This window comes from Candida margitis, assembly GCF_024628925.1.
Source record: "Candida margitis strain CBS 14175 chromosome Unknown scaffold9, whole genome shotgun sequence".
NCBI classification, from domain to species: Eukaryota; Fungi; Ascomycota; class Pichiomycetes; order Serinales; family Debaryomycetaceae; genus Lodderomyces; species Lodderomyces margitis.
The window spans coordinates 38,184-63,382 of NW_026261766.1; the positions used below are offsets into that span (position 1 = coordinate 38,184).

General features: G+C 38.5%; 10 protein-coding genes across 10 annotated transcripts; 5 read left to right on the forward strand and 5 right to left on the reverse strand. All coding sequences in view use genetic code 12, as the record gives it.

The window, feature by feature from the left end:
- Positions 1-459: 459 nt before the first annotated feature.
- On the forward strand, positions 460-861 carry CANMA_001264 (uncharacterized protein; the record flags this gene model as incomplete). Its single annotated transcript, XM_051813215.1, has 1 exon — positions 460-861. The coding sequence occupies one exon, from the start codon at positions 460-462 to the stop codon at positions 859-861; it is 402 nt and encodes a 133-aa protein (XP_051673027.1).
- Positions 862-1,724: 863 nt separating this feature from the next.
- Positions 1,725-3,107, forward strand: CANMA_001265 (uncharacterized protein; the record flags this gene model as incomplete). The annotated part of the gene is made up of 1 exon (XM_051813216.1): positions 1,725-3,107. The coding sequence occupies one exon, from the start codon at positions 1,725-1,727 to the stop codon at positions 3,105-3,107; it is 1,383 nt and encodes a 460-aa protein (XP_051673028.1).
- A 1,566-nt stretch (positions 3,108-4,673) lies between these two features.
- Positions 4,674-5,909, reverse strand: CANMA_001266 (uncharacterized protein; the record flags this gene model as incomplete). The annotated part of the gene is made up of 1 exon (XM_051813217.1): positions 4,674-5,909. The coding sequence occupies one exon, from the start codon at positions 5,907-5,909 to the stop codon at positions 4,674-4,676; it is 1,236 nt and encodes a 411-aa protein (XP_051673029.1).
- A 114-nt stretch (positions 5,910-6,023) lies between these two features.
- Positions 6,024-7,229, reverse strand: STE2 (alpha-factor pheromone receptor; the record flags this gene model as incomplete). The annotated part of the gene is made up of 1 exon (XM_051813218.1): positions 6,024-7,229. The coding sequence occupies one exon, from the start codon at positions 7,227-7,229 to the stop codon at positions 6,024-6,026; it is 1,206 nt and encodes a 401-aa protein (XP_051673030.1).
- Positions 7,230-11,390: 4,161 nt separating this feature from the next.
- On the forward strand, positions 11,391-12,692 carry CRZ2 (Crz2p; the record flags this gene model as incomplete). Its single annotated transcript, XM_051813219.1, has 1 exon — positions 11,391-12,692. One exon carries the CDS (start codon positions 11,391-11,393, stop codon positions 12,690-12,692), a length of 1,302 nt encoding a protein of 433 aa, XP_051673031.1.
- A 128-nt stretch (positions 12,693-12,820) lies between these two features.
- On the reverse strand, positions 12,821-14,506 carry HSP60 (chaperone ATPase; the record flags this gene model as incomplete). The annotated part of the gene is made up of 1 exon (XM_051813221.1): positions 12,821-14,506. One exon carries the CDS (start codon positions 14,504-14,506, stop codon positions 12,821-12,823), a length of 1,686 nt encoding a protein of 561 aa, XP_051673032.1.
- A 973-nt stretch (positions 14,507-15,479) lies between these two features.
- On the forward strand, positions 15,480-18,293 carry RRN11 (Rrn11p; the record flags this gene model as incomplete). The annotated part of the gene is made up of 1 exon (XM_051813222.1): positions 15,480-18,293. One exon carries the CDS (start codon positions 15,480-15,482, stop codon positions 18,291-18,293), a length of 2,814 nt encoding a protein of 937 aa, XP_051673033.1.
- Positions 18,294-18,349: 56 nt separating this feature from the next.
- On the reverse strand, positions 18,350-23,209 carry KIP1 (Kip1p; the record flags this gene model as incomplete). The annotated part of the gene is made up of 2 exons (XM_051813223.1): positions 18,350-20,124; positions 20,632-23,209. The coding sequence occupies 2 exons, from the start codon at positions 23,207-23,209 to the stop codon at positions 18,350-18,352; spliced, it is 4,353 nt and encodes a 1,450-aa protein (XP_051673034.1).
- Positions 23,210-23,517: 308 nt separating this feature from the next.
- On the reverse strand, positions 23,518-23,928 carry CANMA_001272 (uncharacterized protein; the record flags this gene model as incomplete). Its single annotated transcript, XM_051813224.1, has 1 exon — positions 23,518-23,928. The coding sequence occupies one exon, from the start codon at positions 23,926-23,928 to the stop codon at positions 23,518-23,520; it is 411 nt and encodes a 136-aa protein (XP_051673035.1).
- Positions 23,929-24,210: 282 nt separating this feature from the next.
- On the forward strand, positions 24,211-24,858 carry CANMA_001273 (Rab family GTPase; the record flags this gene model as incomplete). Its single annotated transcript, XM_051813225.1, has 1 exon — positions 24,211-24,858. The coding sequence occupies one exon, from the start codon at positions 24,211-24,213 to the stop codon at positions 24,856-24,858; it is 648 nt and encodes a 215-aa protein (XP_051673036.1).
- Between the last annotated feature and the right edge of the window lie 341 nt (positions 24,859-25,199).

A 25,199-nucleotide genomic window follows, 5' to 3' on the forward strand; every position in this document is an offset into this window, starting at 1 on the left:
TAATCAACACAAGTCCTCAAAGTCTTTTCAACTGTTATCAAAAGAAGAGATTTCCCTATGACGTTTCTCACTTCCCGCTATTTTCTTGCGAATCTAGACCAGGAAAATAAGAAAGTTTGCAGCAATTAAAGCTTCTATTTTCTTTTTTTTTTTCTTCTTCTTTTTTAAAGTGTGTAAAATACAATAACTCTTCCTCTTACGGCCGTTATTATTCCAGAAACCAAAAAAATTGATCCATATATAATAAGCTTCCACCCGAACAACAAAAGGAGTTAAACCCGAATTGTGCGGGACTGGCTGAAAAACAAATTAAATGTGTCATTCAAAACGCAATGTTTTTGATCTTCATTGGACATCGAACTCATCTCTTTCTGTAAAGACCTTTATAAAATACAACAACTTTTGACTTTTTCTATTTTTGGTGTGTAACAACTTTTATTTACTTTTCATTTGATTTTAATGTTGAATCTGATACTTCCTAAAGTTGGTCTAAAATTGAAAAGGGAAACCTCTCCTCAAGATACACAACCAAAGTTAGCAACGTTAGCAACCACATCACCAGAGGTTACAGTAGACCATGAAGTTAAAACAGAACCATCAATACGAAAGAAACTTCTTGTAACTAGGAAGAAGCAAAACCATTCAAGGACGTCGTCGGTAACATTCCCCAATGGCGCTGTACCGGAAGAGTATGGGTTGCCACCAATAGATAAGACTGCAGATGTTGATTTGTTACAAAGGTTTGAAGTGATACGATATCTAGATGCATTCAATATATCCCATACAGACCAACTAGAAGAGGATGAATTAAGAAACATGTTGAAGGAGACGTTAAACACGAAGCAATCGCTGTTTGTATAAATTGTTGTATATGGCACTCGTGACGAGTAATGAGTAATGAGACAATGACAATATTAGTTTACAACTGTAACAATCTTTGACTTTGAGGTTATTCAGGGTGGAATGACCAATTGATGCACCCAAGAAAAGTCTGATTTTGCTTCTGAAGGGTCTTTGCTTTTGCAGCTACAAGCTTCTTTACATATACGCCACTGGAACTTCCATCAGACATTGCAATAATTTGCACGGTCATGGGTAGCCTGCAAAGTGTTTAGTTACGTAGTGTAAAACACACACATATATATTCTGAGTTTTGTATTATTTAGCGTGTGTTTAAAGCGATGTGTATTTGTAGTAAGCTCTTGCTACATTTACCATTACGCATATTCTTTATCTCTCTCTGTTGTTGGAAGACTGTTAAAACAATACAACCACAATTACAATTACAATAACAATGACAATAACAATTATAATACATTTTTTATAATACATACACTTGCAACAAAAGGAGAACAAGAATAAAAAATAAAAAACTAAAGAAGAAAAAAACAGTTTAAAAATTTAAAATTAAAATAATTTTTGTTTCATTAAAAAAAAAAAATAAAAAAAATAAAAATTCCACAGGAGTACCTCAGAAAGAGAGAGAAAAGTTTTAAGTGTCAGACTACAATAGCCACCACAATCATCAGTTGATCATTCACTAGATAACCAACCCCACACATCCACTCCATTGCAATTGTACATCGCAACCCAGACACCAGCCATTACCACTTTCCACAACACAAACCCACTACTCCTTTTTTAACGTTTCACTCCGACTCACCCTTTCAGCAAAAGGCTCGCAGTAAATGCCACCAACTTTGAATCATCAAATCAATTATTGAATGCCTTCCTTTCCATCCAAAACTATACACAGATCCATAAGGGCAGTATTTGCAACATTATACCTCGTATGGGTGATCCTTACGATCCCACTTGCTTTTGATGTTGGTGGGGTCAATTGTGGATTGGCATTTTCATTAACCCTACTTGTCATTTACTTTATTTTAACCACAATACAACTACTAGCACGAAGAACAAGATATTTCAAATGGATTTCACTTGTATACTATGGACAACATTTTCTTATTCCAAGTTTATTGACTTATTTCCTCAGTTATTATAGTAATGAACCCAAAATTGAGTCCAAGTTTAATCCAGTATTGATATGGAAGTTTCTTTTAATCAATGCCACACCCATTATCACCATCTTGGAAGGATTTTGTTCATTGTTGTTGATTCAAGCAATTGGCCAAACAGTCAACTGGTTAACCTTGTACAAGTCTGACTCGTGGTTGATTATATCATTGATAGGAAGTGCCGTGGTTGACACCGGTGCTTTTTATTGTTTGTACAGAATTTATGTTCTTCCCATCACCATTGACATATTGGAGTCATCCCTCTTGGGCTCATTATTAACATTGACATTTGGGTTATGTTTATTTGGAATCGTTAGTGGCAAAGGCTCAATGATTGAGTCCTCATTGTTGTTTGCTTACATTGTTCGATGCATTTATGAAACGTTCCCCACGTTATCCGAAGGCGCATCAGAAGCATTGGCAAACTTGTTAACACTGGCAACTCAAAATGTCCGTAATGAAATACCAAAGATTCCTCCATCGATTATGAATCCTATATCAGAACTCGTGCCATTTTTGACAAAGACTTTTCCTCTTTCATTGAAAGGAGTTTGGGAATATTTAATTGAAGCTTCGCAGAAATTGCCCTTGTCACTATTACTCAACCTTGTTTATCGAATTGGTGTTTTTTATGCAGCAACCAAGATCATCCCTTCTTTGTACAAGTCAGCATCCTATCCATCATCAACACCGTTACATCCACGCTCACGTGAAACTTCAAGCACTCATCTATCTTCGCTAAATTCAAATGAAAGAGTGCCCTTGAAAACAAGAAAATCATTCCACCTCAAGCCGCCACATCATCAACCACCATCGGCATTTATACGGCTCATCTATGCGTATTCACCATGCTTAGTGATTACAGTCTACACCCATCTAATGTTGTCATATATTGGTGAGTTGGGGGTTGAGTTACAAGTATGGCCATTATATGGGAACTCGGGTACTAGAATAGTAGTCCATCCATGGAAGTTTTGGAACTGGATCAATATGGGAACAACATTGATCCTTTATGTTGCCGAGTTGCTGAACAACGAGAGTTCGTCAGGTGGCGGCAATAGTTTAACGAGCCACTGGAAAGTAGAGTAGGAACTGGTTCTTTCAAGTCATGCATTGTTCAGTTCGTTTATTGATTAATTAGTTAATATATATATATATTATATGTATGTATGTTTATATGTATACATATCATGATAAAATATCATGGAAACATCTCAAAGTTTGAAACCCTGTATTTTTTCTTCTTCCCTTCTTGCTGTTCTTCTTTGTATCAGAAATATTGCAAATCTCTTCACCTTTAATCAACTTGCCATCTTTCCAGACAATGAAGATTAAAGTATTGCTCAGAGCTTGACTCTATGTTTGCTTGGATGTTTCATCATGTTAAAAAGCAAGAGAGAGAGACCAATTTTCTTGTCTTGTCCAATATAGTCTCTCAAACCTTAGGGTACGGAAGAAAATAAAACAGAAAAGGCTTCATTCTTTGAGATATTTCAGTCACCTAAAACATCCACAAAACCTGGCACCTTCGACAGTGCTAAAATTATCAAAATAACAGGTTTGAAAAAAAGGGGGTGTTTGTTGGGTGACGTCCATAAAGCAAGAGTAAGCTCCATTGGGTTAATCGGAAATATCCAATCAATCGTCATGACTTTCGTCTAGGACACAAAGTCCCATTGTCAAAATGGCCACCCTAAAAAGGGTAATCATCCAGCCAGGAATTAGATACCCAGCTGGGAATCTCTAAACATCGTTCAAAGGCTTTACGTGTTTCGTTTCACTATTCAAACATGTCTCGGTCCATCATTTAAAAGAGCCATTCGAATCCACGGAATGGTGAAACATATCCAGTCCTAAACACACCATGGTTAACAAACGAAAAAATATCCAGCAGAATCGGTTCAGTGAGGCTGACTCCTTTGGAGTGAAAACATGGCCTGCTCTTGGGCAGGAGGTACGTACCAGAGCTGAAATCCCCATAAAGGGGATACAGACAAGACCTTATCACGATAAGGAAGGCTAAAGATTGGCTAGTACCATAACCAGGGCCACAGATAACAGAACCTTGCCCCACAACAAGGACCAACCAAAGACCGACCGACTGCTCCACCAGATCGAATGAAACCAATATAGGCATGCCCGACCGGAATGTTCAACTTCCACATCCAAATGCCCAGGTAAATTAGAACTAACGATTTACACCTGCTTGATGTAATCCATCGGCCAATCCTCGCTTTGCGACGCATTGCCTCCATGTCCCTCATTTAGAGGCGCCACTTAGGGGGCATACTTATTGTGCTGAGAGGAATTGCTCCCTTCCAGCTGTATGTAACCTGTATTCGGGCTTTTCGATAGTGCCTAAGAACAACATTCAATAGAATTGGTGATATTCTATTGCGTTTCCGCTGTAATGACAGGAGACTTTCCCCAAAGCAAACTTGTAGTAACAAGAATATGACATGTAAACATGTCCTTTTGTAAGCTTTGATGACAATTCTTAGTTTATGGACGTGAAGAAAAAGAAGAAAAAGAAGAGGAAAAAAGATTTGAGAGTAAAAATTTTTTTTTGTTTCCCTTTTCTACGATGGCGAAAAGAAAGAGAGAGAGAGGGTCGTGTCATTTGGATAACTTTATCGTATGTATTGCACAAGGCAATCACCATCTCAAATACCACCCCAAACAAGAAGTAGGCAAGATCCTCCCTAGCCAATGGTAAAACCTAGCTCCTTTCCCACAGTAGACTGTGGGTGGGTTCCTATCTGCATAGATTAAATCGAATAGTAAATGAAACAACAGTTTAACTGGGGTACCTTTACCACCACTTCCCCTAATCGCATTACTTTTGAATTGGATTTTGGCAAAGTCTGCTGCGTACAAATCTCTCATTTCTGAAGTCCAAGCTCGTACCTCAGTGTTGACCAAACTTTCAATTCGAGTGCTAGAATTGACTTTTTGATTTGAGATTCTTAGATTGCCCAATCGGATTTGAGTTACAGACATGCCGTATTGCTGCAATTCGCGTCCCAATATTGTAAACAAGTGACCCAATTCATTCTGGAAAATTGATTCAGGCGCATGGTACGGGAGGTCCAAGGAACTTATACTTGAATTTAGTAAAAACAATTTGGAATTTTGGTTTCGTGAAAGTTGTAACAACCCACAGGTGAGCATTTCCATCACCACTTGTAATCGAGTATTCAATTTCTTCCATGTACTAATGCTTGTGTTTTCTACTGGACCCAACGGGAATTGCCAACTAGGAGCGAAAAGGATTGCCTTTAGTTTGAAGTGATGTTGTTCAGCATTGGCAAATGGCACAACCGGCGTTTTCAAAATATCATGGAGTTCTCCCACTGCATTCTCAACAGATTGTCTAGTGAAATCTAAAAACCTAATCTGGTCACTGACTTTATTTGATTCGATGTACTTTACATCGGTCGAGTCCAAAATAGAACAAAACACGGTAAACCCTCTCTTTTCCAAGTCGTAGGCTATGATTCTCGTTAAATGGTCAGTGAATGACCCCACGATGAAAACAGCATCGGTTCTTGCGCCATTGGGTAATTTGGGAACCCTTCGATTGATTCGTTGTGGCTGATGCCCTGGGTAAAACCTATCTCTGATTTGGAAAGCAGTATAACCTATCCCTAGACCTATCACAGACAAATATGCAAGTTTTATGTCGTAGATGTGACTCGTTATACGATTGAAAAGGGACTCGATATGTGAAAGTTGCTGCTGAGGCGGTTCGAATGATGATTCGTGATGAAAAATTTTATTCAACAGATCTGAGTTTTGTAGTTTCTCCTGCTGTTTGTTTATGAAGGTACTGGTATCGCTGATAACTCTGTTTAGCACCTGCATTGTAGCCAGGACAGGCTCGGCAACCATTTCAAATGTAATATGCTTTGGTGTGATGGAAATAAAATGTACAGATGAACAAGAGAGATAATAATTTCAAACAAAAAAGAAAAATCGCTAAATAAAACTCGAAACCTATACACCCTATTGACCGTTATGCTGTGTCTTCAACGTTGTGACTTCTCTTGCAATCATACCATCATCACCTTCATTGAAGTCATTGTTTAAGAATTTTTCCAAATCCTTGGGTAAACCTGTATCAACCAATTTAGGCTCAGGGGCCGATCTGTCCAATATATATGAGGAATCGTCTTTTAAAGTACCAGACAACGTGTGCACCGAAGTTGACGTGTTGTATTTTGACACTTTGACACCACTATGCAACGTTTCGTTTCCATTAGACGTTTCTTTTGTGAGGAATGATATACTTGGGGACGTATCTATACGTCTGATGTTGTTTGCAGTTTGGGCCCATAAAGAGCTCAAAGGTAACGAGATAACCACCAAGAGAAGTGAGACATTGACCAAGGTAGTCAGGGAGTCGCTTTTGTCAAAATAGTGCACGAAAAGAATGATTGAAGGGATAATCATTGTTTGCGTTGACATGATCAATAGAATGTGGAATGTATCAAATTGCCTCAATCCTAAGTACCTTCTGGTTCTAATTGCCAATCCCAACTTGCATATCAACAACAATGAAACTACATTGACACTAACGGAGAATAAGATTGTTGGCATGTCCATCCATGCCGATGTTGTTTGCGGAGCTGATCCGGTAGTTCCATTAATGAAGTTTACATGCGACATAACCGTGGTATAGATTTGAGTAGCAATTGTCGCCAACCCTAATACTCCAGCCAAAAATGAAGCTCCCAACCCCCAAATTTTCAATGTTGGTATTTTGAACATAACATAGGTTTGATAAGTCAATGACATTTCAATAAGTGTGACTAAAATAACCTTGAAAGCATTGGCAGCATCTGAACTCATGAATGATTCGCCAGCAAAAATACCGGTAAAGAAAAAACTGATGCTTGACAAATTGTTCATCAAGTAGTTGATATAGCAGGCAGACCTCAAGATAAGCATCAACAAGATTACGAAATTCAAATTGAAAAGCAACGATTTCTTCAATTTTTGGAAATTCTTGAATAGGATACCGACCAACATGACCAATAATATAGAACAAGCACCAATAGTGACTCCAAGTATAATTGCGTTTTCCATCCTTGACAAGTGGTATTCGTCAAGAACGTAGAATGGGACTTCGTAGGTTCCATCTTCCTCACCGGGAATGGTGATTGTGATAATGACATCGCCTGAGTTTAGTCTAGTTGCAACTTGATCCATGTTTGGAAGTGGAAATGATATGGAGAGAGAAACAAGAAACGATGCTAAATTGATACGAGCTGCAGGGCCAGTTTATATGTCGTGTTGAAAATTATCTCATGTTTTAGATTAGCTGTGATTTAATGAGAAGATTTTGCATCTAAGAGCAAGTCAAATTTCTAAAAACGGTCATTTTCTGAAACGTCCAATCATATAAGAGAGAAGTTTATTTGGAGGGAAAAGATGAGTCAAGGGGGTCAGAAACACATGTTTGAAGTTGAGCTGAGCCATTTATTGAATCTTTGGAGAATGAATAAAGTATGGAGAAAATAATTTCAGAAACAAAACTGTTGCAAAAATAATTACTCGATTTGGACCTGACAATGACTGCAAAAAATAAAAATAAAGAAAAAAAATTATTTGTATTAACTGCCATTCCTTTTAACCTATACGTAGAAACCAACTATATAAAGTAGCATACAATGGTGTAGAGTATAGTGCTGGCTATGACTGTGTATAATGGCTAGGTAGACTAGTAGTATCTGGAAACAGAAATGGTAAGGAGTGAAATGATGGATGCCGTCTTGTCGTGAAAAATGTCAAAGTAAAAGGTACTAAACGTTCAAGTTTACAGTTCAAATTTGAAACAATTGAAAGTAAAACCTAAAAGTATTGACTTATACAACTGTCTATCCTCTTCATTCAATGGCCCCTCAATTTTGTAACTTACTTTCGGCTATTTTGACCAGTTTCCGCAGTTGCCCTTCCTAGTCTTTACAAGAAGCTATTCGAGCTGTGGTGAAGCTTCTATTCGGATTAGCAGGTCACAATTCTAAGTTTGGCTTATAATGAAGCAAACAACAATTACAACAGACACAGGGATCCACACGACTCAAAAAACAGTTCATAAAAGCCAATGTTTTGAAACCACGTAGGTATTACTTTGCAACAAAGAGGGTTTCTTTAATCCCTCCCCCCTAAATACTCTGTTTTCAAGAAAGAGGGTGATACCGAATGTCGCACCTGATTTCTCGTTATCTCTTTGCACAATGGCTTATTTTTGACACAAGAAAGTCCACTCAAAGTATTCTATTTTTAGCTCGTAAAATTAATAGCGATAACCCTCAGGTCAAAAATAAAAATAAGATAACGGAAACAAGTTTTGAAGAGTGAAATAAAATCCAGAATTGACTCTTGTTTTCGACTGGATGAAATTATTGGAAGTATAGAAGAGTTCATAAGGGGATTATCGGAAGTAATAAGAAGCATTACGTAGAACCTCTTTCCATTATCAAAACGTAAGTCCGCATTGTGTCACACGAATGTATCAATGTGTTTGGTCGTCACAATAGTTGACAATTCGTACGAATCAGCTAAAAGCAGAGAGCAGCTCATAGTCAACTGGATAGTAATTACATCGCGGAAATTTAAAAGCGGCGCTAAGCCAGCTTATTGACACATGTGTGTCTTCTTGGCAACTTCTGTCATCTGTCTATCAATCGCTTATAAACAACAAAAGCTCTAAGTGGATAGTGGCAAACAAAGCCTTAGTTTGGCGGTGATTGATACTGAACAATACATTGCCGATCAATTAAGGTTATACTATGATGTCATTATTGTCTCGTGTAAGTATAAGTCCTACAATAGCTCATGGAAAATAGCTGCGGTCCGCGTGTATCATAAAAAAAGTCAAGAGTTCGATCCGGCTCGCAATAATATGAATTACAATTCCCAGTTGGGTAATAAAAACTTGCTTCTCATTTTTTGTCTCTAAAACTACAAGTGCCGTATTGGTCCACTGCATGTTTCATTGCACAGCCTCGTTGATGATGGCTGATTAGGTGCCTAATTTCAGCCTGCTTTACAATTGAATATGAAAACACATAAGCGAGAACGGCCCTGAAACGAAGGCCCTTTTTCAAAATCTTTTGTCTAGAACTATTTTGAAGCCTCGATCCGAACAGTATCACAAACACAATCATAACATGAGTTTTGTGCACTCTCGATCCGGCTACCTTTGTTTAAAATATGAACGGGTTTAACATTTCCAACATGGATTACATTTTATATTCTGCTTGGCTATTTGAGTCTAGTGAGTTCATAGGATAGGTGGTGGATGCAGTTATGCACTGGGAGATGTTGCTATAATTGCAGTTACTATTGCTACTGTTGCATTAGTGAGTGCTGAAAACTTTTAGAGATCGGAGAAGATCCCCCCATCTACATCTTATTTCCGATACTTCAAATGCAAAACTAAACAAAATGAACAAAATAATCGTAAATTAAAAAGGAGACAAAGCTGAAATTGAATTAAAAAAAAAATAGCACAATTAAAAGAAATTCAAAATTCAATTTTTTAAAGATAAGGGTGATGCGCTAAGTATGATTTCGTAATAACATATACTATACCCTTTGCGAATCCTTTGCGAATCTCAAAAAGGTTAAATGACTGAAAAGAAATAAGGACTCTCACTGCCACTTAACTCAGCCTTGTTTTCCAGCAAGGCTTCTTCTCGGTGTTTGAAATGGGGTTTGAACATGAGAATGAGGGAGGCTTTCCATTACGTTTAGCTTGTTCTAAGCCCTTTTGCCAAGAAATTCGGTGTTCAAAAAAACAATGCACCCTATTCAAGTAATTTTTTTTCGTTGAGTGGTATATGCAGGATACTAAAAATTAATTACACCACAATTAGAGAACAAAATTAGTTGAATATTAATATGACTAAAATTTCTAAACAATAGTTATAATGTGCAATCAATTATTCCCTTGTTTGCTGTTGCTGTAGGTCTTGAAAGGAGTTGTGTCTTGACTACTGACAAAGGCAGGTTTACGAAACAGATCGTGTGTTTAATTGGGCAGAATTAAATATAAGGATTAAAAGAAACCTAGTAATGTTACCAAAAATCTTTGTGTATTTTGTGCAACAACACAGTTATGATGAAATTAACTTTTTAACGTGAATTCTCGTAAACGTGTGGAAAATCGGTCGTGAAGGGTTTTACCTTCCCTCATACATTGATAGTGAAATTACACGAATGCGAAGATAGTAAACAATTTGGACAAATCAGACATTAATTTACTTTACTTTACTGTTTTGGTAAACCCCTACTTCGAAATTTTGATTATGCAATAAGGAACGGTTAAATGAGGGGGCTATGCCAAGCATAAGCATTGGTATATCCCTTTGCTGGGGACCTATTTGAATACTCCTCTCAAGGCAGTACAAGCCTTGCTTGCGACATATTTTGTTGCAAATCTAGACATGGTGGCTTTGGCTTCAATCACCGAAAGTGTTGTCAAAGCTACTTGCAAATGCGTACGGGGAGTATCGTACTAATGAAACTGTGAAGATGTTTCTTTTTTTTTTTTTCTTGGCGATCTTCTATTTTTTTGTCCTTTGTTTACGTATTACTTGTGGAATATTCGAAAGAAGTAAGTAAATAAGTAAGAGATAGTTAGCCATTCTTCTGTTTTTGTACTGTCATTTCTCTACAACTATTGGATCAGTATTGTTGAGTTGAGTTTGTGGGTATTGTTCGTCGTATTAGCTCATAATGCATATAACACATACTATTGGCTTGTTTTATTTTATTTTGCTTTGTTTTGGAAAAGTTTTAGTCAAACTCCTCTTTTTTGTTTTTTTATTTTCTAATTGCTGTGTGCTGTTTCTTTTTGTAACTAACCTTTTCTGATCACATGCACACTACCATTACATTTCCACACCAAAATAATTTGTGTTCAATATCACAAAAATCTATCAGTACATTGAATTAATTTATTTTCTTTTTTTTTTAATCGCCGGAATAACACACCTCCGATTCCCCGTTTCATATTAGAAAAAAAACAATTGTACTCGCCAACAAACAGCCCACACCTTATTCTATAAACTCTCTATTGTTTCCAAAGTATAGCTAAACGTCATACGCTACTTCACTAAACTAAGAACAAACTTTGTTTGTTTATAAATATAACCTCATTCCCCGTCTGGTATATTTAATTTCAAATATTTTTCTTGTCAATCACCGGCATTTAGGAAGAAGTATCCCCCCTACTTTCATACATATAGTATAATTACCGCTCACTCACTGAACTAGTACCGTTGTGGTTTCACTATAACATTTAACTCCCCAATATTATCTCAAAAGTCCTGCATCTCATTCAACCCTGACCAACTTACAAAGATGGCCATTTTCGAACACACAAATGGCGTTGATAACGTACAGTTACCCCCCACTACGATGAACTTGCAATATCCACAGGATGCTGGCTTCAGAAATGGATATGCTTACAGCCCCAACAACTTGAATGGAACAGATGCTGCCTCATATCAAGCTGCTGCTAATTACAGTTTCATTCCTGAACACAGACCATACTTGCAACCATACCATCAACCGCAATCAAATAACTATCTACAACCACAACATCACATAAAGGCACAATACCAACCTCAGCACCAGCTCCCATCAATAAATGTTCTACAAGCACAAGCAACACCTCTGTCACAGGCTCAACAAGATATGACTTACTCACAGAGTTCAATGCCAGCTGCTAATGTCAACTTTCTGTACTTTGGTCAACAGGAGTATACAACTGGCCAACCTTACATCCCTCTTCCCAATTATGCCACAGGATCAAGTAGCAATGGGAAATACTCAACAGCTCAGCAGCAACAGCAGCAACGTTTTCCTTTAAGCCCAGTTTCATTACCTGATAAAAGCATTTCATTGTCATCAGTAGCACCATCAACAGTTTCATCGGCCTCATCATCCCATTACAACTACCCTTTGTCAAGTACATACCAACCTCAGCAACAACAACAGCAACAGTCACATACATTATCAGCTCCCATATCCGAGTCTAATATTGACTACTCCTCATTGGTATCGTACACAATATCGCCCTCCTTGAAACGCAAAAGAAGAAGGAGAAACGACAAAAGCAAATTATCATCTACTATACAAAACCCCACAGCTGAGGAAGAATCTTATCCATGTCCTTCATGTGATAAAGTCTTTCTCAAGCCTTACAATTTAAAATCACACTTGCGTTCGCATTCTGATGAAAAACCATATGCTTGTGCTCACTGTAGCAAAAGATTTTGTCGCTCACATGACAGGAAAAGACATGAACTTCTTCACAAGGGAGCTAAAAACTTTAGTTGTGAAGGATATTTGAAAGATGGTGTGACAAAATGGGGATGTGGCAAGAAGTTTGCAAGGAGTGATGCTTTAGCTCGACATTTCAGAACAGAAACGGGATGGATGTGTATCAGACCTTTGATGGATGAAGCAAAAAGATTGGAGGAAAGTGGTGGTGTTACTATTGGTGTTGATGGTCTCCCCGTAGGAGCACCAGCATCCGTAATACTGGCTATCAGCGGAGCCAACGGTATCGGTGGCACTTTAAATCCTGATTATAAAAGCTATACTGAAGAAGATTACGATAATTCAAACATGATTAAGAGAATGATACATAATAGGTAGGAATGTTTTATAGTAGTAACGTGAAAATAACTAGAAAGGTTCTTCGTTTCAAATTGTAAGCTTTTACCGCTCTTCAAAATCGTTATATGTATAATACTATAGACAGGAATTGCTTTTACATACACTATTTAAAACATTGGTGGACCTTGTGGAGCAGCTGGCTCGTCTTTTCCAGCGGTAGCAATAACACACTCAGTGGTAGCCAAGAGAGATGCAACACCAACTGCATCAGTCAACCCACTCTTGACAACTCTAAATGGATCAATGATACCTTGTTGAATCAAGTTACCGTACTCGTTACTGGCAGCATTGTAACCCCAGGTGAAATCAGGGTTCTCTTCAACTTTAGAAACAATGACTTCGGATTGGACCCCGCTGTTGTCCATTATCTGCTTACATGGTTGTGTAATTGCTCTTTGAATAATTTGAATACCCAATTTTTGGTCAAAAATATCACTCTTTGACTTTAAGTCTTCCAAGACTGGAACTGCCTTGATTAATGCAGTACCACCACCTGGTAAAATACCTTCTTCAACAGCTGCTCTGGTGGCGTTGAGAGCATCGTCATATCTATCTTTCTTCTCACCAACTTCAACTTCAGAAGAACCACCAACTCTGATGACAGCTACACCACCAGACAATTTGGCCAAACGTTCTTGCAACTTCTCCTTTTCATATTCAGTGGTTTGAGCATCATCAATGACAGATTTGATTTGCTCAACCCTTTGCTCAATGTTTTCCTTAGCTCCTTCACCATTGAGAACAACGGAATCTTCTTTAGTAACAGTGATAGAACCAGCTTTACCAAGCAAGTCAATGGTTGCATTTTCTGGTTTGATGTCCAATTCTTCAGTGAAAACTGTACCACCAGTGAGGATGGCAATATCACCCAAAGTGTTTTTCCTGTTATCACCAAAACCAGGGGCTTTAACAGCACATACTTGAACTTGACCTCTCAACTTGTTCAAAATACAAGCAGCTAAAGCTTCTCCATCTATATCTTCAGCAATGATCAACAATGGTCTTCTAGTTTGATTGGAAACTTCCAAAGATGGTAAAATATCTTGGATGCTGGAGAGTTTCTTTTCTGACAACAAAACCAATGGGTTTTCAAATTCAACCTTTCCGGTTTTGGTGTTGGTAACAAAATATGGTGAAATGTAACCACGGTCGAATTTCATACCTTCAGTTACTTCTAATTCGTCTTCCAAAGTTTTACCTTCCTTGATGGTAATGACACCTTCTTTACCAACTTTTTCCATTGCTGATGCAATCAAGTCACCAATAGCTTTATCACCATTGGCAGAAATGGTAGCAACTTGAGCAATCTCCTCAGCAGTGGTGATTTCTTTCTTGTTCTTTTGTAAGAATTCAACAACTGCGTCAACAGCGGCTTGTGAGCCTCTTCTCAAATCCATTGGGTTGCATCCAGCTGCAACATTTCTAACTGACTCGGTAAAGATTGATCTACCCAACACAGTGGCGGAAGTAGTACCATCACCAGCGCTTTCGTTAGTCTTGGAGGCAACTTCTTGCAACAACTTGGCTCCCAAGTTTTCAAACTTGTCTTGCAAAGTGATAGATTTGGCAACTGTAACACCATCCTTGGTGATTTTAGGGGCACCAAATTGTTGTTCAATCAAGACGTTTCTACCTTTTGGTCCCAAAGTGACTGAAACAGCATCAGCCAAAGTATTGACTCCCTTTAACAAGGCAGCTCTTCCTTCTATTCCAAATTGCAACTGGTTGTAAGAAGCATGACGTACAAAGGTCTTTGTAGCTTGATGTAATTGTCTATTGTTAGCTTTCAACATGGGGAATGGGTGTGTTTGGCTCTATGGGGATTGGTTTGTGTGAGATGGACAAGAAAGTTTATGGAAAAGTTGAAAATTTATTTCCTTTATATTTTTGGGTATTTTGAGTAAAAAAAAAGGTGCGTGCGAGAAGGAAAAAAATATTCCAGAAAGTTCTAAAACTTACAAATTACGAGCTAAATAAAGAGAAGACTGAAAAACAAAAAAAAAAATAACAAATGTTTGGTTGTCGCACCTAAATCGGCCCCGGAGATTCAACTGCGGCGTGGGGATCAAATTTTTAGGTGGGAAAATGTTTGGTCGCGTAGGAGGTATGAGACGCGAAATTGGCTGCAAAATGGAAAAATAAAAAATAAAAAAAATTAGAAGAGCTTCTGTTGGAACAAGACTCTTTACCAATCCCTGTCTTGACTGGTTCTTGTTCTAACTTCAATTCCAACTAAATCTCTTGTATATGCAGCTAATGTGATGCTGAATGTCCCTTTTTATTTCAAAACTTCAAGGAGACACAATTTGTTCCTCCTACGTGACTTACACCTTGTCGCAGATCCTCACCTTTCCATATAACTATCACTTTTCTATAGCTCTGTTATACCCTACTTTGCCAACTTTAATGATTGACATTTTCCAAGCTAACTGTTGCACAATGTGTACTAATATAATGTATCCTTTTAAACATCGCCCGTAAAGAAATTGAATCCCTCCTCCACTTAATGTTAAAGCAAACAGCTCCAAACACCAATCAGCTGTAGAACTGGTCAACAACTGAGTCTTCACCGTTATCCTTGCGAAAGAGATGCCAACTTTCCAGATTTTAGCCTTCGAAAAATATTTCCAGCCTGATCTCATCACAAGAGAGAAAAAAAAATAAACAACCATAAACATAGGAAATATATTGTTTGCAACTCTGGTCAACAATCACTGATCTTGTGAACATGATATAACAACTGATCCAGATAATCACCCACCATTTATGATATTTGAAGATATAACTGACACTGATCACAAACTACGACGGACCAAGCGCAATAAAACCCAATTAATATCAAAATATGTAGAGTTAAAGAGATTAGACAGCATTTACCAACAGTCCACGAGCGTGAGGAAGCGGAAGCTACGGCACCCTGAAGTTAAAAGATATGTATTGAAGTTGATACATGAGGAGATGAAGCAGCGAATGAAGCCGGAAGAGACATTTGAGGTGTGGCACAAGTTCATCAGGGGAGAGGAGAGGAAATCAAAACAGAAAGGAAGAAAGAAAACAAAGCCTGCAGTAGCAGGATACGACCAATTGCAATTCGGAAACGATACACTAGTCCTGAAAGTATATGAGTTTTTAGACATGATGGTGCCAGACAGTACGATTGAAAATGAATCCGACTTGGACTTGCAGATGGATGGCATTGATGATGGTGACGACGATGATGATTACGATGAGTACGATATTGTATCCACTACAAAGCTTGACCAAATAACCAAGGAGTTTGATATTCAAAATACATCAACAAAGACCCAGTTCATTATTGAATCTAGTGGAATGGAGGTTATGCCGAGCCAAAGCGTTAGCACGTCTCAGTCCATTATCAATAAACATGTCAATAATCTCAACTCCTTGTTACATGCCAACATCCTACGGCAAAACTGGGAATTGTCGTACAAATTATTTTGCATTATAGTTAGGTTCCCAATGGTCGACATACGGCAGCTTTGGCCACTTGGTATTGAAATATTAACCCAACTAGCCACAATGAAAAACCCGTTGCCGGCAACGGTGAAAATAACCAAGTTTTTCAATTATTTGAACTCATTTTTTACCATCGGCTACAGAAACACAATCTCCATAGAAAGAAGTGATAGGCTGTCGATTGCACCAGCATGGAGATCAGGGACGAGGTCACTAACTCCCTTGTACTTGATCACTTCGCTTTGGCATTTATTTGTGCACCAAGAATATGAGCAGACATTGAACAAGATTTTGGAATTGATTTTAGAGCCGCCATACCATAAAGAAGGTGTCTTGTTTTTCATTGTGGCGTTGTGCTACTTGTGTCAATGCTGTTCAATAGTAAATCACTTTGCTTTGCAGCCTGACTTGGAAAGGTTCAATGAGACAGGAGCAACATACAGATCGCCGAAAGAGTGTCTTAATTTACTCAATGTCAATTGGTCTAAAATTGAACTAAATGTGAACAAGTGTAAGGAATTTGATTTCGAGGTACCAGTTACTGAATTGAAACTGCAATGGGATTCAATTATGGATAAGTTTTATGAGATTAGAAAGCTGACAGAAAAGGGAAAACCAGAGGCAAATACTACGACTGTGGCTGACTCCATTGCTGAAACAGGAGAAGAGGACGATTCGATCCAAATTGAATCTGACAATGAGATCTTACCACCCCTTGATACCTCGACTCAAAACAAAGGCTTAAAAAATTTGGACTATGATTTTGAGAATGTTGAGACCACACTTGATAACAATGACAATGATGACATGGAAGATGATTGGTCTCAGATACAGTCAGATTCTGATGGGGAGGTGTATCCCAAGGAGGAATTGCGTGATACAGTGATTGACGGTGATGAATGGGGTGCCATTGGTTCGAATTCGGAAGAGGAAACCCCTGAAGCGCCTCTGGGTGTGTACACAGAAAATGGTAAGGCTTTGTACAATGAGACTCCAACACAACATGACAGTGCCCTTTTAAGTAATGAAGATACAAGACGTATCCAACCAGGCAATGAGGTAAAAAATATCAACACAGAAGCTCCAAATGTAGAGGAAGACGACGACTGGGATGATATAGAGTCAGACCATGAGGAGATAGATATGAGAAACCTTCACGACAATGGCTCTGTAGAGCGTGATGTTGATGAACACTTAGATGGTAGGGAGGGGTCTGTTCAGAGCATTGACGAAAGGAATAGAGTCATTGATCTGATAAAACAAGTGGACGATTCGCTGATCGTTACAGAAGAAGGAGAGGATCAGGAAAACTATAAATGGAGACGCTCACAATCTGATGGTTTTGAGACAAATCTGAACTCAGGTGCACTAGATTTGGGCCAAAAGCCTTCGCACAGAAATGAAGTTGAAATTGACTTTTTGCTTGACAACCACACTTTACACGGGCTGAGAAGAAAGCCAATTTCAAGGGAGATTGATTTCGAATTAGAATGGTCTCTGATGGAAGACAATGACGGATTGATGAAATCAAATCCTACAAGCCCTATAAAGGACCGCGTTGAAAGAACTACACCTGATGGTGAAAAAAGAACAAGCAATGCTTTTCCAGAATCAAGTGTACAAGATGGACAAAGCCGAGCTGATAATGATTGGGAAATGGAATGGTCGCAAATTGACGATGATGTATTATCGCTGGAAGATGACCATATGACAACTATCATGGAAGTTAATGGAGATGATGCCAAGCAAGAAGCTGAAGAAGCACGCAGTTCAAGTCTCAGATATGTTCCATCGTTTGATCTGCAACCAATCAGTAGTTCCTATTCGAACGATAACGCACTAAGCGCCGATATTTCTTCGCTTTCAACAACTTCTCAGACTACTGCTGACGAAAGTATTGAAGACTCCCCCTTTAGTAGTTTTGACTATAGAAGAAACAGTTTTGAATTGCACCAAAAGAGGCTTGAACTGGACACAACTTCAAACTTGAGAAAGAAGTCGAAATCAAGTAAGGAAAGAAGAAAGCTGAAGAATAGACGACACGAAAAGGTTAAGAAACCACTGCATCATACCTTGGAAAAGCATAAGAATAAAAAACCATAGATAAGGAAATGGTTATTAGCATCACATTATAGATTTAACTATGTAAATACACAAAGCTAGTTATTAAATGGACTATTATGGAACCTTAAATCTCTATTTCTGCCCCTATCGTGAATTTTCAAATTCGCTTTACGTTCGGTCGATAAGCTTACTTTGTATTCAACGCCTTCTTCCTCAGTGCTCTCCAATGGGAGTAGAACCCAATCTGGTGGTATTACGGCCGTCGAAGGTAAATTAATTGTTTGATAGGCAAGCTCACTAGGTTGATCAACTGGAGTTGACAACGAAGTTGATGAGGTTAGGTTAGCCGACAATGTGGGCACTGACGTGGTACGTGTTGGTTCCAAATCTCTGGATGTACCTTGGACTGGTTCATTGTGTGATACAGCAGCATTTCGAAGTATTTCAGTTTGACGGTCAACAGTGGCTATTATACTTGCAGCATCATTGTTGGAAGATGGATTAGGCGAATTCTCTGCTTGCTCCTGGATTGAAGTAGTTCTAGTTGCCGATGATCGAGGTAGTTCGGGTCTATATTCCGGTTGCGGTTGTGGCTCCACTTCTGGCTCGGCCTCAAACTCAGGTTGAGCCTGCGGATTAGCATCTTGTTGTTGAGCCGTTCTCGGTTGGCCTTGTGAAAGTGCATCGCGAGGCCCAAACACTTTTCGCCTGCATAATGGACAACTGTCCGACCTCTCCAACCATTCCTTCAAACATCCCATATGCAAAATGTGATTACATTGCAATTTCTTGGGGGCCCTTCTTGGGGCTTGCGGTTTTTTAAAGAGCCTATGGTACTCTTCAACAGAATACATGTCATCGAGGCAAATAAGACATGAATTATCAGATCGCTCCAAATCCTCTTTCGTAGCATTAGGTAGTTGAGTATCCAACCGTTTCGATGATTCGATAAGTGACATAAGTTGTGAAATTTGTATCCAAGCCTTGCGCAATGACGAATAGGTTCCCTGGAGCATGGACAACGGCAACGACAATCCTGAATGAATGGTTAAGAGATAAATGAAGCATATATACGAGATGGAAGTTAGCACTGCTGACGAAATGTCGATTGCCTTGCCGTAGTAGGGCTTGTTCTCCCAAACATAGTCAAGTTCATTATCGTCATCATTATCAATTTCAATTTCGCCTTCTTCTGCTTCATCTGCATCTGCTGCGTCTGTTTCCGTTCCGTCTGCTTCATTTGCTTCTGCTTCATTTGCTTCTACTCCATCTGCCTCTGCATCTTCTAATGTCATATCTACCTCCTCTTCAACTTCCTCGACTCCTTCCCTTGCAAGTTCCCTTTCTCTCTCAACTTCCCTATTATTCCTCCTCACTTTGTAGAATACAATTTCGTAGAAGCCTAACAATAACTTGGCAAAATTCGTCAATGCTTCAACACCCTGAACAGCAAATTGGAACCCAAACAACAAACACGTAAATGAATTTACTCCTTGGAATACATCATAAACTAGGAATTTTGCCACACTAAAGTCAACAGCCACTAGCAAGATATTGAGCCAAAAATTGACCAGACCTATGTAGTACCCAATGACATCTTTCAACTTGACTCGGTCTCCAAACTCATCGTCATTCAACTTGTTGAAGATCTGAAGGTTCAAGAGGTCTAAACGATCAAACATTATGACATGCACCACTTTGAATGTCATGGCAATGCCCATTAGCAATACATTCAATAATATATTTTGATCACCTGTAGCCAAGTTAAGAAACAAGTTAATAGCAAAGATCGGTAATTTTTCCAACAAATGCTCAACCTCGATCATTCTGAGTGTTCCGAACAACAGTAATTGTAAGATCTTATTCAAGACTAAGAACGAAAAGACGATTGAATTAATGAATATTCCGAGTTTCAAACCATCGGTAAATTCGATAATAAACATTATAAAATTGAAGGACTTGGATAGTGAATCGTAAATGGACCAACTTAGTAGTGCCACGGATATCGATGTGTACCCGATAATATATTGTGCTGTTTTATTCATGGTAAATCTTCATATGTACTTGATTATTCTTTGAAACTTGGTAGGTGGTGAAGGGATCGTGAAGAATTGGAGGCTGGAAGGTATGGTATCGACCTATTCTCGCAACGTAATTTTTAAAACGGCCTTGGTGTCAAATTTGTATCTCCGGAACCGTGATTTATTGCGCTACCTACAAATCACTAGGTTGTAGTTGCAAGAGTAAACCTCCTTCTACAATCACTTGTAAAGGATAAATAACACAGTTATGAAGTTATATAATACATATTTATACAGAACAAAACACTCCAAAGCCCATTACTAAGTTAAATTATAGACTGACAGTAACACCTTACGCCTCTTGGATTTCTCGTCATCAGCCACATTGGTATTCAGCCGTTTTATCGTTGGAATCTTGGACGGAGACAGCGATCTGTTGGACTTTACCGGTGATAACGAAAGCGATCGTCTCCCCCTCGTGGGACCCGACGAGTTGTCACTTTCTCCAAGTTCACAATGTGGCAATTGATCAAGCTTTGATTTTAGTGGGGAAATCTCAAACGCACCTTTGGCGTCAAATTGTTGAATGTGTAATAGATTATTGCGTATGTCTCGCAACTTAAGCAAAACCAGGTCATCGAAAGATTTGACGCTTTTAGCTATCGCAGGAAGTTGGGTGATATCGGGTAGGCTATCAAGTGACATGCTAAACTTTTCCTTCAATATTGACCCGACGATCTGAGAACCTTGCGAATTGAGCTTGCGCAATTTTTCAGTTGAGGTCTCAAAGGCCAGGCTGCTCTCTTGCATCTCCTTCTGTATTCTTGGAAGACTTTCGTCTACTTGGTGTTTCCAATTCTTTTCAAATTCGAGAACATGGCTTCTTTCTTTTGCCAATTCTTCTCGGGTGGCTGTATCGCTATTTTTCATTGCATTTAGAATTGCCTTTTCGATTTCCTTATTTATTATGTGTTTCATGTTATCACAAAGGGAATTAAAATCGTTCTGTAAAACCTCAGTGTGTCTCTTTCTTATCGATTCTTCAACACTTGTCAAATAGTCTTCTTTTAAGTAGCCAGATAGTTTTTCGTTGGCTAATTTCAAGTCCGTCATAGCTTCTTGTGTATTTATATGCACCTTTTGTTGAAGTGAGAACAAACTATCCACGCTTTCTTGTAAGGAGTCAAAGGTGGTTTGTAAATCTTCAGTCAACTTTCCCTGGATATGCTCCTGGAATGAGTGTGTCCTTGATTGAAGATCGTCTCTAAATTCTTGTAAATCTTTCAGAAATTTTTCTTGAAACTCATTTATCGAGCTTGCTGATGTAGAGCCTGATTGCATAGCAATTGTATCACGGAGCAAATTCACAGACGCATTCAAATGATTTGAAAAAAGTGTGATCAACATTGTAGCCGAATTGGAGGACTTTTCAAGTACCTGTTTCAACTTCCCAGTTAACGAATTTATTGTTTGGTCCCTTTGTGATAATTTTGTAAGTGCATCTTGCAACTTTGATTCAATTATTCCAACTTTCTGACCAAGAGTTTCATTTTGAGATCTCAAGGTTGATACTTCCTCTGTATTTTCAATTCGAAGCTGGTCTAAAGCATCGCATTTCTTATTCAACAGTTCAATTCTCAATGAACTCTCCTTCATTTGGGTCCTCAATGACTCGTTTTCCAAAAGAAGGTTCTTGTAGCTCTTTTGATCCAAGTATATTCCATTCTTATTTCTTGTCGCCAACAAATCCAGATTTAGCTGGCTTATCTCGTTAGACAAATTTTTCACTAAGGTTTTTTTTAAAATCACCTCTGAATCATGGCCGTTTAGCGGAGTATTTTTTATATTTTTTGCTTTGCTTGCATAGTCCAATGTGGAACAGGTTTCCATGGCGTTGATCTGTGCAGGAGATACAGTCGCAATCAAAGTCGTTTTCGTTCCTCCTCCTAAAGAATCCTGCAAAATATGGGTAAGTTTCGACTCTCTGTATGGTATATGTTGAGATAGTTTTCTATCATTCAACGCATTGATCACCCTTCCTAAAGCCAACAAGGATTGGTTTATCCCTCCTGCTTCTTTGGCAATAGATCCAGACCTGCTTATATTTTCAGAGCCGGCCAAATCCACTAAGTTCATTTTAGAAACTCTGTACATTGATTCATCGCTTGCATCTTTCCGGTACAACTGTATGCAGAAAATTGTGTGAGACCTGGAGGACGTCTCATTCATATTTGTGGCAGCTGTCTTTTTCCTAGTAAATCCCATCTTCAATAGCTTAATCCCCTCAGCATAGTTGTTGATGCACAGCTCGGATAGATTTTGGATGCTAATTGACTTTTGGGTGGGTCCTATTTTAGAAACAGAATTAGTCCACTCATGCACTCTTAATTTCCTGTTATGATTCAGTAGTAAATCTGTGAGCTCTTCGTTATAAATTTCCAAATAGGACACCTTGACCATATAGTCATCGCCCATGTACTCCAACTTTTCAAAAAGTTCATACAATGCCCTTGGTATGATTCCAGCAACCTCGGGTAGTGGCAATTCATCCATTTTATTATTACTATTGAGTCCACACATAGTATACGTCTTCCCCGTGCCTGTTTGCCCATAGGCTAATACTGATACATTTGTGCCTTGTAAGAAGTCTGACAATAGTGGAAGTGCAACGTGTGAGTAAATTAAGTCTTGATCAGCCTGAGAACCATATATCTGGTCAAATTTATAAGTCTTTTGGGAAATATTTGAAGCTGTATCATGGGTAGTTGATGCTCTTCCATTGATGCCATTAGAGCTGGAAAGCTGATTCATCGATATATATGGCTCTGTAGTTGAGTATGTATCATCCGTCAAATCTAGTACAATTGGCGACTTGGCTGCAATCTCTTGCTGGTTCCTTCCACGACATCTCACCACTACCTGGATATTAGACATGTCGAGTACAGTGTTTGGCTTGTAAGAACTTCTGGTTTCCACGAACTCTCTCTCAAACTATAAACAAACAAACAAGCGCATTGAAAAAATCTCACAAAACCAGATTGTCGCATTCAATGTCGTGAGAATGCATCCTTTAGATCAAGAGTACACTTTCGAGACTACACCAAAATTCACTTTGCCTCTGCAACAAATGTAAAATGGTTGATTTCTTTTTCGAGGGGAGGGGAGCAAAGAGTTCGATTAAAGAGCCTTTACAATCGTATATGATTTAACACGAAACTTCTATTGACATCATACTAACTCGATTAATCGAAAAAGTCATCTTCGTCACCATCATCTTCATCATCGAGTGTCTGCTTTCTATCGTATACAATTTTGGACAGCTGTTTCTGTTGGGTATCTCTACTTAGTCCTTCGAGTATCTCCACGATATCCTTCTCCCTCAATTTCTGCCTTATCTGACCTATGGAATAAAGTTTCAAGATGTAATTCTCCACTGCTTGTGCTCTATCTGGCCTGACTATTCTAACTCTGCTCAATCTCTCGCGTGCTTCGGTTTCCAAAACTTTGCCTAAAATAGCAGTGGACATGTCATTGGCCGCTGTTTGTTGTTGCTGACTCGGCGGTGACGAAGAGTTGATATTCCCTGCACCAGACCTATTTTGTAACTCCGCCAAGCGGGCTTGTCTTATGGCATTCAATTCAGCGTCGTCCATTTTCCATTCAATCGAACTGTTCTCTACTCAGAAGGGGGCAATATGTTGCATCTATATAATTTTCTCATTTTTTTTCCCTTTATTTTCCAAGTGCTTTAGCAATTGCGAGAACAAAAATATAAAATAAAAAATTTCTTTGGTTTAACCAGCGGTGTTCATATACAAGACTGGATCCTTGACCAGAACCGCTTCTTCACTATAACCACATAGCAGCCAAGTGCATCTATCACTCATTAGAGACTTACTATAAACCCTCGCTGGAAACATAACACACTCACAATCATGAACTCGGACAAAACTAATATTCTTAAAAAGTACAAAATTGTCTTTTTAGGAGATCAAAGCGTTGGAAAGACCTCTCTAATCACACGTTTCATGTACGACACCTTCGACGAAACTTATGCCACAACAATAGGGATTGATTTTTTAAGCAAAACTATGTACCTTGAAGAGGGAAAGACGGTCAGATTGCAATTGTGGGATACTGCTGGACAAGAGAGGTTTCGATCATTAATACCCTCGTATATTCGTGACTCGCATGTGGCTGTAATATGTTACGATATCACTAATAAGAAGTCATTTTCAAATCTCGACAAATGGATAAAAGATGTGAAAGTGGAGAGGGGTGATGATGTTGTTATTGTGCTAGTTGGCAACAAGCTGGACTTAGCTAGTACTAAGCGACAAGTGAGTGTGGAAGAAGTTGAGCAATTGCATAATAAAATTGGGTCCAAGTTTTTTATAGAGACGTCAACAAAGGCTAATCACAATGTCAAGCTATTATTCAAGAAGATTGCACAGTCGTTGCCAGATTTCAATAATGAAGATGAAAATGAAAACGGGGAACAATCGAATGCAGATAAACCGGAAACTATAAATATAACGATTGAAAATGACGAAAAGAATCAAGGTACGAGCTCATGTTGCTAGGATGTAATGGACGAGGTAAAATTGAGACAACAATATGATCCCCTTTTGTAGCATATTGTATTGAATGTTTCCTATGGTATAAATCCAAACGATGCAGCGGTTGCTTCTATGTTGGAGAATTCTCTTGACGGTTACCGTAGCATGTATATCAATCAAATTTAATTATTGCAAGGTTAACAATTAGTTAAGGGACTGAAAGGCAACAATTGTAGTCCAAAATTCTTCAATGGCAGTCAGCTTAAACAAGGATGTCAGCAGGAGAAAGATTGAAAGCAGTCATTGCCGTTCTATATAAAAAAATCAAATGACGATCACAAGCTTTAGTTTACAATTTAGACAAG